Source organism: Periplaneta americana, chromosome 2 (assembly GCF_040183065.1).
Source record: "Periplaneta americana isolate PAMFEO1 chromosome 2, P.americana_PAMFEO1_priV1, whole genome shotgun sequence".
Lineage (NCBI taxonomy): Eukaryota > Metazoa > Arthropoda > Insecta > Blattodea > Blattidae > Periplaneta > Periplaneta americana.
The window spans coordinates 188740658-188756837 of NC_091118.1; the positions used below are offsets into that span (position 1 = coordinate 188740658).

Below are 16180 nucleotides of genomic sequence, written 5' to 3' on the forward strand. Positions count from 1 at the left end.
TACTAATATAAGAAAGTGGAATCAGTCAAGGCCAATTTTCTTCCAAAGTATTCTCCAAATGTCTTTCGATTGTAAAGGTTATGTTTTCCTCTTACGTGAATTCTTCATGGTATTTCAAATGATGGATATGACTTGTGAAACTATGAGAAGGAGCAACTCAGTCCCATTAAATCAGAAAAACGAATATAGGCCTACGTAAATTATTTCTTTTAAAATTAAATATGTGCAGATGCAAGTTTTTGGAATTATTAATCGAGGAAAAAGAAGAGGCAAGAAATGACATATGTAAAATTCATAGGAACCCATCATATTGAGAAAGAAGTTTGTTTCTTAATCATCATAATTATGTACCCTAGAATTATTTCGATTGGTATCGGAAAGTTATGAAGATTTTTGGATAGTTTGCATTGATGTGAAGGCAACTAAGCTATCACATTGAAGATAATGTTGTTGATTCCGATGATACTTTTAGTGCTGGTGAGAAGAGAGAGGAGAAAGAGGGGAAAAGAGAGAAGAGTAGAAAGAAGAAGGGATTGGAAGATATCGACGATTTGATGATGTGTGACTGGAAAAAAATATCAAGTACCTAAGCTCTTAAAAATTGTGTATCGAAGAAGAAAAATAGTCGAAAGACCAAGATCACCATTGAACACAAAAATGTGAAAAGGCACAGAGAATAAAGGAAAAATAAATAAACAAACGAGGAATTACAAAAAAAAAAAAATTGACAAGATATTTAAGGAAATCCCAATGTGAAATGTCTTAATGAACTCGTTCATGTAGCTTATACATGTACAGTCTTATAAAAAGGTTTTGTCACACAGATACTTTATAAGTCCCAGAAAGGAGGTTGTGCGCATGATCAGAGGACGAGCGACCTGGTTCACAAGAGAACGACTACTGTAGTTGAGGTAATAAAATTAGTTTTGTTTCATTGTATGATTATGCGCACTGCCTCCTTTCTGGGAATTATGAAGTATTTGTGCGACAAAACTTTTTCTAAGATTGTACGTGCACACCTGTGTAATAATTAACTCGTCCAGGCAGTTGCCTGGACAATAATGTATTGCTAGAAATAGGCCTGTTACAATTTGCATAACCAAGCATGATCCTCCTAATAGTGGTGCAAAATTTCATCAGGTTCTAATGTTGGATGAAGCTGACGACGAAACCACATCCTGTAAATACAAGTGACCTCGTAACTAACGAGAATGACAGGCAGGGGCGCAAATCGGAGTCACATGGCTATCTTGGTCTAGTCATGGCCATCATGACAATCGCCTAACATAAATACATGTTCAAAGATCTAAAAAACAAAGAAATTGCTCTATTAGACTCATGCTGAACGCAAAAAGAAAAACAACTGTAAAATAGGTAACTTGGAAAGACATTTTTTTTGTAGATGACTAACAAGAGAAGAAATATCTTTGTACTGTAATAGTGGGGCCAGTTAGAATTTATGACTGAATGTAAAAAAAATTCCTGCCGCGCAATAGGACTACAGCTAAATTAATTTTCTAAAGAAGTTTTTGTCCTTGCTTATTTGTTTTCTTATTTTGAGCTGTTGCAGTAAATTGTTCCTAAAGGAAAGATATCTACATTTCTTATCAAAATCACAGATCTCATTTTCGAAATATTGTGTTATTTAGGAAGTTGAGAATAAAATAAATATTGTCATCGCCTCATGGGAAAGTACTTGAACTTTTCCGCCTCAACTGTAATAATGTATATCATATTATGATAACATATAGAGGTATCACATCTGACGAGCTATTTGAGCTAAAGTTCATGCATAACTATGTCCAAAGACTCAGTAATATTATAACTACTTTCAATGTATGCTTCTGCATGTTTTTGTTCATTTGTGAGAGGGCCTGAGTTTTGCCATATTACGAGATCAATTCAATGTGTAATGTTATTAAAGAGTTAAATTTAAATTGGAAAACTTATAAAAAACATTGAAGTACGCACAAAATAACACATTCTTAATAGTAAATAAGTGGAATTTATTGAATTCAATTTAAATTTCCGAATATATCCATGTTTTCAACAAACAATTTTCTACTATATTGTACAGACAATTATTTTAGAGTGAATCTGGTGAAATGTTTTCAGTTTTTCATGAAACTGGATCTTATAGCTGCAATCATGGTATAACACAAAAGAACCGACATAAATATTCTCGCTACTTTGGACAATCTAGATTTTTTGTCTGTAGAACAGTCTCTTTCTTCAATCTTGTTAACTTTGGGTGAGTCTGTAAACTGCACGATTTATTTATTAAGCTATTCTGTTCTTTTGAATCTTCACACACCCATCAACAAACTTATTGTGCATTCACAATTCTGAATAAGACATACCTTCATAGTCAAAAGAATTTTAAACAGAAAAGAAATTGACGACACAAACTTTTGAATATAATGTAGATAATTCTGTAACCATGGTAACGAAAATAAAAAAGGATATAAATCTGAGTAAACTTTCGTTTTTAAAAAGACGTTGTTGCAGTTAAAGTGTATCTTTTTTAGAATTAATTTCCTTGCCATCTTACCTTGTTCCATTCTATTTTAGTTTATAGGTCATAAAAATTTCACTTGATAGAGCGAGCCAAACCGTGACGTGTTCAGACTAAACTACTCATATCAACATATATCACGAAACGATAAATAAAGAGGTAAAAAAGTACTAGTTTTACAGTTCACTAAAATCAATGTTGGTCACGCACTTTTCTAAATGGTCTTAAATCTAGTCAGTAAATTCATCTCAGTGCTATGTGTAAATAGAATTTCTAATACGAAACATATATTCTAGAATAGAGGTCGTTCAGCAGATTCATGCAGTTGGTTGATTCTTTCTTGTTCATCGGCTGTCTTCTTCTTGCTGTTTTTCTTCTTTTTTGTGGTACCTGTACCGTCATCCTTGTCGTATATCTGCAGATCTTTCACGTTGTACCACACTCCAATGTCAAGCAATGTACCACCCAGTAAAAACGCTGCAAACAAGAACATAATTTAAAATTATAAATAACTAGTGGCTTGTGCAGCAAATGCTGCAAACTAAGTTCATTAGACGTTCAAATAAACATTTTTCAGAATTATTTTCAATGAATAATACCAGACATTCTGAAAGTTATTTGCTTCCATAATAATTAAACATACTCTCTCTTGAGCCAATATTGAAGATAACCACGCATATAAATATCTGCACCACACCGCCATTAAATATATGAAAAAGACCCAACCCCACTTGATTAGTAACTATAAAAATATTTTATTTTTAATAATATTATTATTTTACGTAAGTTTTATAGCTTTCAGTAACATATACTATATATACTATATAGCCGCCACTCAGTAAAATATAGAAATAAAAATCTAATTTAAGTTATTCTCTACATCTACTTATATAACCCCAAAACGTTTCACTTTCATATCATCAATATAGCATTAATATGTATAATTAATGAAAAATAGTCGCATCATGGCATTAACTACAATAATATTTCATTTCTAATAGTAATAATGTCATCAAACCACCTGAGGTTTTGTAGTTTTTAATATCCAATATACAGCTGTACCCAGAAAATTACACACCACAGAATCGAACCTGTAAATTATTTTTAGTAAGTTAAGTTTTTAATAACCTATTGAATTTGAGCTCTAAATATGTCAGCATTCTTGCAGATCATGGCCTTCGTGTAATATTATTTACTGTAGTGTGTGTTTTGTTTTATTCTGAAATGCAATTAGCTATTTCTCAAAACTGACGACATATGGATTTTGGAAAATAGGAAAATTATGTTGAAAAATTGACATTTTACTGAAAACTACTATTTTTCTGAAAAACTTTGAGTTCCAAGCTTTAAAATGAGGGGTCATTTATTAAAATCCGTTCAGCCGTTTTCCCGTAATTTCCATTACCAGTTCAAATTATATATATATATATATATATATATATATATATATATATATATATATAGAGAGAGATTTTATTTTAGAGGACTATGAAAAGTAGTGAAAAGTAGAGAATCTTTATTTTGTTCAACGTTAAAATACAGAAAATGTAGGCCTAACAGTTAACTTAAAATTTCAAGCAAGTTTTCTCTCTCAAGTTATGGATAATCCCTAAAATGAATGCACACGAATCCTGAAAGTAGAGAATCATTTAATCTTACGGAAGAAGTTGTAAAAATTTAAAGTCTAAAAAGTCTTAAGTCTGTAGCAGTAGGAATAACAATACTATAGCTGTCGCAACCAAAGAAGTGACTTCTGACGTCTATAGTGAAGCACGTGGAAGGTACAGGACCAGAGCGCGGCGTTGCAGCCAGCAGCATCCCACTCGCCTTCCTCAAAGGCTGGCAGTAAGCGGGCTTTACTGTTCAGCGCGGAAGGAAGATATTACATTACGATAACAACTGAGTTAAGGATCTAAGTGACAACTCCGTCTTCACTTGCCTTGTGGTGTCGGAAAGACGAGTGAGGAATTCAGTTTCTATTGGCTCGTCCAAGCGGGCAACGGGTAGAAAGGAGTTAAGAAATGAACGTTACGGAACTGTCAGAAGTTTGTTCTTTGCATGCGACAGTTTAGGCTTCTCATCAAGAATGGGTTAATATTTTTACTGATGACTCTCTCCTACGTAATCAAAATGGTGCTGGAGTTAGAGCAATGTGATAATGATAATAATAATAATAATAATAATAATAATAATAATAATAATAATAATAATAATAATAATAATAATAATGGTTTTATTTAATCTGACAGAATTAAGGCCGTATGGCCTCCTCTTACACACAGTCAGGAGTAAAACTTGCTTACATAGTTCTACATACAGCTGTATCCGATTTAATTATTTACATATTAATCTTATATAGACGGATACTTACTTACTACTTACTTACTTACTGGCTTTTAAGGAACCCGGAGGTCCATTGCCGCCCTCACATAAGCCCGACATTGGTCCCTATCCTGAGCAAGATTAATCCAGTCTCTATCATCATATCCCACTTCCCTCAAATCCATTTTGATATTATCTTCCCTTCTACGTCTCGGCCTCCCTAAAGGTCTTTTTCCCTCTGGCCTCCCAACTAACACTCTATATGCATTTCTGGATTCGCCTATACGTGCTACATGTCCTGCCCATCTCAAACGTCTGGATTTAATGTTCCTAATTATGTCAGGTGAAGAATACAATGCGTGCAGTTCTGTGTTGTGTAACTTTCTCCATTCTCCTGTAACTTCATCCCTTTTAGCTCCAAATATTTTCCTAAGCTACTTATTCTCAAACACCCTTAATCTATGTCCCTCTCTTAAAGTGAGAGTCCAAGTTTCACAACCAAGAACAACCGGTAATATAACTGTTCTATAAATTCTAACTTTCAGATTTTTTTTACAACAGACTGGATGATAAAAGCTTCTCAACCGAATAATAACAGGCATTTTCCATATTTATTCTGTGTTTAATTTCCTCCCGAGTATAATTTATATTCGTTATTGTTGCTCCAAGATATTTAAACTTCTCCACCTCTTCAAAAGATAAATTTCCAATTTGCATATTTCCATTTCGTACAATATTCTCGTCACGAGACATAATCATATACTTTGTCTTTTCGGGATTTACTTCCAAACCTATCTCTTTACTTGCTTCCAGTAAAATTCCCGTGTTTTCCCTAATCGTTTGTGAATTTTCTCCTAACATATTCACGTCATCCGCATAGACAAGCAGCTGATGTAACCCGTCCAATTCCAAACCCTGTCTGTTATCCTGGACTTTCCTATTGGCATACTCTAGAGTAAAGTTAAAAAGTAAAGGTGATAGTGCATCTCCTTGCTTTAGCCCACAGTGAATTGGAAACGCATCTGTCAGAAACTGACCTATACGAACTCTGCTATACGTTTCACTATATAGACGGATACGATTAATAAATTAAAAGAGACAGTTAAATAAAAATGTATCCAACAAAAATAAAAATAAACACAATGTAATACATATAAATCAAATACGATTAACAAAATAAAAATAGAAACCGACAATTCAATAAAATGTACACAATAAAAATAAAAATAAACAAATTGGAATATATATTGGTATTAAAAATTATGGTTTATTTTACGACGCTCGCAACTGCAGAGATAAGATCAGCGTCGCCGATGTTCCGGAATTTTGTCCAGCAGGAGTTCTTTTACATGCCAGTAAATCTACTGACATGAGCTTGTCTCATTTAAGCACATTTAAATGCCATCGACCTGGGCCGGAATCGAACCCGCAACCTCGAGCACAGAAGGCCAGCGCTATACCGATTACGCTACCGAGGTCGACTATATATTGGTATTATGTTGCAAGCAAATACAATTCGCATAATAAAACCAGAAACCGACAATTGAATAAAATGTACACAATAGAAATAATAAAAAACAAACACAGTGGAATACATATTGATATTAAGTAATATGACAAGGAAACGTGATTTACATAATAAAATCATAAACAGACATTTGAATAAAATGTACACAAAAATGAACACTGTGGAAAACATATGAAGCAAATGCGATTTACGTAATTAAATATTATGAACATATTTGGATAAAGAGTACACAATAAAAATAAGAAACAAAAAATAAAAATAAACACATACATTACATCAAATGTTTACAACGCGTTAAGTCTGGCAACTCATCGTAAGGTTTTCTTCTAATTTGTATTTAATAGAAATCGAAGTTTGGCAGCTTTTGACTTTAGACAGGAAAAAATTCCAGTGAACAACAATGAAAGATGAGGAATATAGAGATGATGTGTGAAATGTAATCTCTAGCGTGTTGTGCTCACACTTTTTCGTGTACAAATCACTAGGCGCTGGAGCAATTAGCTCTGGATGGAGAAATTGAGGCTAATATCAGTGCTTCAGAATATATGGTATCGCATTGAATTGTGGAATATACTGGAGTCCACGAGGGTAAATGGTTTCACTGTCAACAGCTCAAGATTAGTGAACAATAAATGAAACCATTATTGTGCCAATAGTTATACAGAGTGATTTATATAGAACTGACACATTTCTTTCATTAATTGTTTCAAAACGAATTGTGCTAGCGACAACTTATTATACCTAAAATGTAGAGGCATTTTGGGAGATTATTTACCTCTATAGCAAATGTTGAAAATGTCCTCCATCCTGCATAAGGTACAACTCAACACGTCGTTCTATGTTACTGGCCACTCGTTGGAGGACTCTGTTAGCTTAAGCGTAAACCCTGTCTTTTAAGTAACCCCATAGAAAGAAGTCCGGCGTTGTCAAATCCGGAGATCTCGGTGGCCACAGTTACTCAAAGGGCATACCAGAGAGAATTTGGTGTTCGCAATCCTCCCAAAAGAAACACAATACTGGGACTGGTAAACAAATTGGAAACAACTGGACCTCTGGTGAGTGAAAAGGGCAAGCATCGTTCATCTAGGCTTCCCACGGTTGTTGTTGACGTAAGAGCACGACTGGAGCAGTCACCCAAAAAATCATTAAGACGTTTGTCGCAGGAGACAGGGTACACCTACTCAATGTGTCAGAGAGCCTAAAGCCATATAGGGTTACGGTTGTTCATCAGCTATAGGAACCAGATAAGGATAAAAGATTGAATTATTGTCGTTGGTTTCAGACGTTCATTGTGCAAAATCCTGCCATATTGTCCATCACATGGTTCACAGATGAAGCATGGTTTCATTTATCCGGTTATGTGACGACCGAATAATTTCCAGGAACCTGTGGCCACCGAGATCTCCGGATTTGACAACGCCGGACTTCTTTCTATAGGGTTACTTAAAAGACAGGGTTTACGCCACACGTCCCCAGACATTGGACGATCTGAAGCACAACATCACACAGGAGATTCAAGCTATTGACAACAGAGTTCTCCAACGAGTGGCCAGTAACATGGAACGACGTGTTGAGTTGTGCCTTATGCAGGATGGAGGACATTTTCAACATTTTTTTATAGAGGTAAATAATCTCCCAAAATACCTCTACATTTTAGGTATAATAAGTTGTCGCTAGTACAATTCGTTTTGAAACAATTAATGAAAGAAATGTGACAGTTCTATATAAATCACTCTGTACAAGAACTTGACGCAACTAGATCTTGTCATTGTTAAGACTTACCTGACGCTGTGAAATTGAGTAGAAAACCTAATCTTTGTCCGTCGTAAAGCCAGCAGTTGCCTGGTTTTCCACATGTCTGACCCCACACAATGCACGCTGAATCTGAAGTAAAATCAGACATTTAATAGTCGTAGTAACCACAAAAATTAAAAAAATTTGTGATAAATTGACTATTTAAACTGTACTTTTCAATCTGTTTATAGAAAATCTTTATTTGTTATTCCATTGAATGTATCCAGAAATATTGTAGAAATGTCTGAGTAATATATGCGTCATATTAATTGAAAAATTTCTTGCAACTGACGTAAGTTATAATCTAAATATGAATAAATGCACTTTATAGACCTACATATTCAATGTGTTCAGCTTGAGGAAAAACATTGATTTATTTTATTACGAGTACATTACACAAATTTTATAAACAGCTTGCGTTATTTTCCAAAGCACCACAATTTATTTCGCTGGAAAACTTTCCTAATTTTTTTAATGACCATTTTGTATTAATTTACCTTTATTTCAAATATTTAGCCCTACTCTCATTAATACAATATACCTAGTGTTCAATTTTAAATAGGAGCTTCCGGCACGAGTTTATGTAGGCTATATCCAAGAGAAGCGAGTTCAATTAAGGCATAGATTAACGATGTAGGCCATGTCTGATGTTGACATCCGGTGTTGTTCATTTGTTTTGTCAACACATGAATGCAGCCGTGTATTAAAAGCAAGAAATAAATCCCTCCATGTTATTATTATAACCAAACTTAATTAATTTTTAAAATATTTCTTAAGGGCGAAATGAATCTTACATCAGAGCATTACAAATTTATTGAAATTTACTTCCGCAATATAGCTAATTAACCACAATTTTAACAACTTCCTTGACGAAATCTCCATTCAATATTTTCTTGTTTGTGTAACAAAATAATACGTTATGCTTTTAAGAACGGACATAGTTAAAAAAATAAAATTCTAGGTTCAAAACTTAGATTTTCGAAAGTATCACAAGTTACTAAATCTGTAAAACAGTCTGTCTTTGGTTACGCAAACAAACATATGACGTCGTGAACGTAAACCGAGTGCTGGAAGCTCCCATTCAAAACTGAACGCGGATTGTGGAATTATTTAAAATTTGCCAAGTATAATTCCCTGGAAATAATAAACATGAATAGAACAAGAGGTAATCAAATTTTTTATATGTACTTTCAGAATTTTAAAAATTCTGTGTATAATAAATATGTAATAAAAATAATTTAGTTTTTCTAAACAGTGACTACATATTATAATAAGTAGATATCATAGTAGATATATCGTTTTTATACAGCTAGGTAATAAATTAAAAAAAAAAATCATGATTTTAATTTTCTTGAAACAAGACTTCAAGTTCAAACCGCAGCAGTTGAAACTGCAGAATACTTGCTAATTTTATCCTGATTATCACGAATTACCTGCGAGTTAGATTATGCAGAACTTTAAACAGAAAACATGTCCAGTTTTACGCCCCTCCATACACTTCATGAAAAGAAGGAGCGATATTGATTGGGAAGGGAATTTTATGTATATTATTTAGCGATTTTCGAGCTAAACTGCCAGTTGTACCACAGTTATATTTTTTGAAATAGTTGATTAGATCATCACCTAATAACATGCCGTACACGATAGGCCCAGGAATGAAGGCCAGTGCACACAGGAGAGCTTCAGTGAATCCAATAGACACGGATTTATCATCTTGATCAACGCATCTGCAACAGTAACATATCACATCACACGTATGCATAGCACTGTAGTTGGTAAATAAATCAGGAAGTGCTTTGAGTGTCAGAAACATATTACTATTATTTGTCAATTTAATACACCGTTGATTGATGTCGGAATGGGATGTGTTTGATTAAGTTAGGTTAACCATCCTCTTCGTATTCGTTCGCACCTTGGGAGCACGAGTTTGACAGACATTCCTTAGAGCAGCCGTGGCGAAAATGTGATCGTGCGCCGAGCCACTTTCTAACTTGCAACGTGCATAGCACCTATAGAGGGAGGCGGGCACCCGAAGGGGAAGTGAAGCAACTGTCTGACTTATTAACGGATCTTCATTTTCCTTACATCAAGCACTTAAATATAATTTTATACAAGGCTACAAACTAATGTTTAGTACGTGTAACGAAGAAAGAAATGAACAAGAAAACATAGCACACAATATCACAACCTAAAATTAATTGTCTTCAGAATGTCTCTGCGACACAGTTTCAAAATCAGGAATTATGTCACTTACTGCCAGTCGTAGTTGATCACGAAGGTATCTGTCCATCAGTCGTGATCTAAATTTGGTTTTCACTATTTTCATTGTTGAAAATAATTTTTCACAAACGTAAGTTGTAGCGAACATGGCTTAAACAGAGCAAGCGCAAGAACGAAGCTTCAGATATTTATTTGTTGGCAAAGATTTGAAAGTTCAACATTTGTCAAGTCCTTACATCTAGCTTTCATTCAACATCACATTGTAAATCTGTGAGTTAAATTGAAGATCTAACCGCATTATTCGTACATGTGCTGAAAAAAGGATCGACGTACAGAGATGATGATGATGATGATGATAATAATAATAATAATAATAATAATAATAATAATAATAATAATAATAACACTTAATCTTTTCATGTTTCATCAGTAACATGTAGTATAATGCCGTTTTATGTTATACAACCGTTTTCTTAGTAATACTTGTGGACAAATCATACATTTAATATTCTCATCATATGGGTAGCAAAAAAATGCGTCCTCCCATCCTACTTGAAACTTTCGTTTTTATAGACGTACATGGCTTTGAGAGAGACATTGCAAGTATACGCCTCTCGCAGGTCAGAGACAAATACAAATGGAACGGAGTTTGACTCCAGTGAGTGAGAAGGTGGGGGTTGTGGGAGGTAGAAAGCACATCTATCATTGCGAGTCACAATGTGCTCGTGACTCACATTTTCGTCACGGCTGGGCTAGAGAAAGTCATCAAGATTTTCCAACAGCAAAGGAAGTTTTACATATAGTTTCATTCGATAGTTGGTATACCTGAATTGTATAATGGTGTTACCCGCTCTGCCCGACGCCGAGAAGAATCTCATGATGCATTGTATCACCAGGAATATAGTGAAGTTGGTGGTGCAGTCCACAGGACAGGCTCCATCCACTGCCCAGCCCATTCCATCCGTACCAATACAGCTGCAATTCCCATACATCTGGAAGACGACGTTTATAAGTTGATTTATTATTATTTATTATCCAATGTAATAAACCCTATTTCAACCTGAGGTATATTAGGGTTATATTTGGCATCAAAATACATACTTTATAACCAATAAACAATAGTAAAATTACAATGTAATATCACAGTTACAATTCACATGAATTATGTAGAAGAATGCACCTTAATGAAAGAATGGATCCTGTTAAAGATTAATGAGATGTTTGAGGAATAATCAACGCAAAAGATATACAAGAATGTCTAACCATTTCAGAGTAAATACACGACCTTAAAAATATAATCAATAGTAGATTAATATAACAAAGTTTGACTTTCACTTTCAAATTAACACTTAATTCATGAACAATGGAGCAGTTAAGAGTGATAAAGGGATATTACAAGCAATGATTTACGGTTACAAATTACAAACATGATTCAGGAACAAGTACAATAATTAAAATAATAAGACAAGTAATGACTTACAACTAACGAATAACGAAATTCTTGAAGGGCAATATATAATAGTAGGGGCAATACAAAAGATTTAAAAACAAATGTAAACAGTAAAGGAATAGTAGAAAAATTAACTTAAAATTACAAGTTAAACATATTCTTTTTAAAGCAATAGGTAACAAAAAAGAGATACTAATATCAATACACTGACTAGTTATAGATTAAACACGTTATTTTAAAAACAAACAAGCAAAGAATCAATAGCTATTTTCAGGCATTATATATATGGACCATGACTTTAATTCACATCTTCTCGGCGTTACTTTGTATATTATTTTGTGTTTCAATCTATTTCAATTTATTATTTTTCACTGTAACAACAAAAATATGTTTCATAAAGCCTCAAGGTATTTCTCTATATTTATTGTATCATGGTACTCTTTGTCAATAGCAGCCTGTAATGGTTATAAGTTAATTTAAAACATCCTCAGGTGTAAACTAATCTTTGCAGGCGGTATTTAGCGTTTTATAAGTAATTTACAATATGAGGAACAAAAATCTAAAACATGACATGTCGCAGTTTTCTTGTTTGAGACACTATACTAGCACTTAGTGATAACTGGTAATGATTTCACTCACCAAAAAAGTAGAACCAATATAGCGAGTAGTTAAGGGCCAGGACCTATGAAAACATTTTTTTGTTTTGTTTTCTTAGGCATACCTGTAAAATGGTTTAAATGGCTAGAAATAATGAGAGGTCTTGAAAAATAAGATTAAAATGTTAGTTTGAATTTTTGGACAAATCAGGAGTTCTAAATGTCAGAAAATCATGAAATTAAGTTATTGATACAAAACGAGTTAACTTCATCATTTGACACAATTGCATGCTTTAGGGCTCAAATGAACGCTTATGAACCGCGTAACGAACTAAATGAGAACATTTTGAAAACATTAAAAATTAAGGTATAAATTTAAACATTTAAAAATTATCAAATATCTCATTAATATCGAATTTGAAAGAATATAAAAGGAGTATTTCAAACAAAAAATAAGATACAAAAATTTCCTCAGTTGCAATTGAGGGGTTTGCCGGAAGAAAGGCGGATAGACCTCTACGCCCTTCTTCGGGAAAACGGTTTAAAATATACAGTAGCGTGCAAATTAATCCGAACACGACATATTTTTACATTTTCTGTCATTGTTGGCCTCACAGCTGCTCATACCGCTTTAATTGACATCTGTAGTACGTGTAATTCCATTGTTGAAGGTCTGTCGTTATTATTTTTTTTATAATATGTAACATTTTGCCTGTCGTTTTGTACTTATAAGCATTTCAGTTGTGTTGAAGACTTGATACTGCAATCCTGTGTACATTATGTCGCCTTCACAAATGGATACAACTCCACGAAAACGGTCTAAAATTATAACATTAGCAGAGCATTCTTCTATGACACAGAGGCAAATTGCTGCAGAATGTCACATCGGTTTGGCTACTGTTAATTCGATCATAAAACGATACAGGGAGACTGGATCCATCACACCCCAGAAAAAAGGAAACTGTGGCCGGAAAAGGAAGACTTTACCTGCAGATGATCGTTTAATTGTCAGGAAAAGTAAATTAAATCCTAGACTAACTGCTGTCGACTTAACCCGCGAGTTAATGGCTACCACTGGGGCGAAAATTCACGTCACAACAGTGCGGCGTAGGCTTTTGGAAGCTGGACGAAGGGCTCGTAAGCCAATTAAGAAGCAACTGCTAACTCCTGTTATGTGCAAAAAACGCTTAATGTGGGCAAAATTACATCAACACTGGACAGTGAATGACTGGAAGAATGTACTTTTTTCCGATGAGTCTCATTTCGAGGTCCACGGCCACCGTGTTTCTTACGTACGGAAAGGATCCGAAAAAGTAACAGCAGCTCATCTCCAACAAGCACCCAAATACCCCCCTAAAGTAATGTTTTGGGGTTGTTTTACACATAAAGGGCCTGGAGCATTAATACCTATCAAGGAAATGATGAATTCTGACAAATATATTCATTTATTGGAAACCAGAATCGTACCCCAGCTGCAAAAATCATTTCCGGATGGCAGGGGTGTGTTCCAACAAGACCTGGCACCATGCCATACGTCTCGAAAAACTACAGAATTCTTCAACAAGAAGAATATTCAGGTACTCCCCTGGTCAGGCAACTCACCCGACATCAACCCCATTGAGAACTTGTTGTCAATTTGCAAAAGAAGAATGCAAAAAATGGATTGTTCTACAAAGGAGAAGATGATTTCTGCCCTCATTGGTGTATGGTTTCGCGATGAAGAAATGAAGAATATTTGTGGGAAATTAGTGGAATCCATGCCAAATCGTCTCAGAGCTGTTATTAGGAACAAGAGGGGCCACATAGATTACTAAGGTATGTCTTAGATCCTTTTTTTATCCCGTTTGAGTGTTTTGGCATAAGTAATTACGTTGTTCGGATTAATTTGCACGCTACTGTAGTGAATAAATCGCTAATTATAGTAGCGAAATTTTGTTTTGATTGTACTGTACATACCTGCAGGACAGGGCTGCGTGCGTGCGTGCGCGATTTGGTCAGTCAGTCTACAAGTAGAGCTAGTGCTGCGCGTTACGCATACTGTACTGTGTGTGTTTTCTCTTGGTAGAGACTAGCAGATATATATAGTTCAATTTAGTGAGTCCAGTTGTTTCCTTTGACTGCTTTTTATGTTCATTATTGTCCTTGCTTTAAGAGTAAGCAAACTTATGAAACTCAGAGATTCAGACGGAAATATTTTATGTTTCTATAAAGAGATTTGTTACAATATTCAGATTTTTTGGCTTATTGTTATCAGGATTATACAAAGAATAAATTTTATTTATTTATGTTCACACAAAATGGAGATTTTCTTTTTCTGTTATATTCAGAGATTTTGCTTTGCATACTTAATGTCTACTAAGTATATCTGAAATATTGTTAATTACTTTAGAAGTAGATAATAAATGTCATAAAATGTATCTTTGTTTCAATTCCGTGTGAAATTTAAATCTGAAATCTACATTAAATCCCTTAAGCAAATCATTATATGGATAAAGGGCGTATAGGCCGAAGTTTTATATGGTACAAATATAAGGAAATTTAATACTTATAAATTGCCTAAATGCTACAAAACATTTATACTCGCTAAGATTTTTAATTTAATGTATAATTTTGTTCACTATCTGTATAACATTTTATTCAGGTGCGTTATAAAATCTTAGATTGCCTGTATCTCAATTCACCATATTGACGTATACGCCCTTCTTTCGGCAAACCCCTCAATTGCAAATTGAATATTTATAATAATACCAGAGTTTTTGCATTATGAAGATTGAAAAATGTAGCAAATTTTGTTCTGCAGAAATGAAACAAGTTTGTACAGTTAAATGACCGAGAGCACGGATAACCATTTATAGTACATTATGCAACGAGCCTATAATGATAGTAATTAAGAATCGAGTATGGATATTTATGAAACGAGCGCACGCGAGTTTCATAATTTTCATACGAGCTTCTTAATTACAATTATAGGCGAGTTTCATACGACTTTTTTATGCTCGACCATATTTCTAACTTGAAATTACCGGTATTCAGATGTATACATTTTATTTGTATGTGACAAGATCGGAAGTGACCTTGTTCTAGGTCGTGAATTGTGAGATGTGCGCAGACGCGAAAGTATTGATTTTTTCCGAGGAACAATAATGTCATTGACCTTTATGTAATCCTGTTAAACTTGATAATATTGTAATATTATAACCTTGATTATTGAATTCGACATTGAAAAACGAGATGACAAATTGAATTTATTTGAATATTATTTACAATTAACGCTAATTATTATAGTAACAGAACATAACCTTCTGCGACAGTGTTGGATTTCCAGCCTCCGTGACTTTTCGCTAATTCTCTTTCGATTGCATATCCGAGAATAATCGATACTTGCGGTTTTATAACGGTAGAAAGCTGACCTGTCATTGGCTGAACAGTTGTAACCTGAGTCGTCATTGGCTGAAAGACCTGACCTTTAATGAGTAGGTGTACTTTAATGAGGTCCATGAAAGGACTGCTACCAGGTGTATAATTACTACATTTCGGCATGGTCGAGCATAAAAAAATAATAACAGATAAGCTCTTTGGTGTCAAGACATGAAGCGCTTTCCTTTAATGATATTTATATAGATGAAGCGATTTTTTTAAAATAAAGAAACAGAATTTGTTTTATTGTGTCAAATTTTGTTATTTCGAGTTATTCGATTGATGTAAATGCTGACATGAACAGAAGCTGTGTTAGCTCTGTTACGTGTGAAAGTACG

At 34.1% G+C, this 16180-nt stretch overlaps 1 protein-coding gene across 1 annotated transcript in view; it reads right to left on the minus strand.

Moving 5' to 3' along the window:
• Positions 1-1360: 1360 nt before the first annotated feature.
• The window catches only part of LOC138694953 (solute carrier organic anion transporter family member 74D-like), a 65676-nt gene continuing 50856 nt past the window's right edge, over positions 1361-16180 (minus strand). Inside the window, exons 11-14 of the mRNA XM_069819174.1 lie at positions 11205-11371; positions 9783-9886; positions 8148-8249; positions 1361-2992 (exon numbers count right to left, since the gene is read on the minus strand). Coding sequence (XP_069675275.1) covers positions 2808-2992; positions 8148-8249; positions 9783-9886; positions 11205-11371 — 558 coding nt within the window. The 3' untranslated portion in view covers positions 1361-2807. The remainder of the gene's footprint in view (positions 2993-8147; positions 8250-9782; positions 9887-11204; positions 11372-16180) is intronic.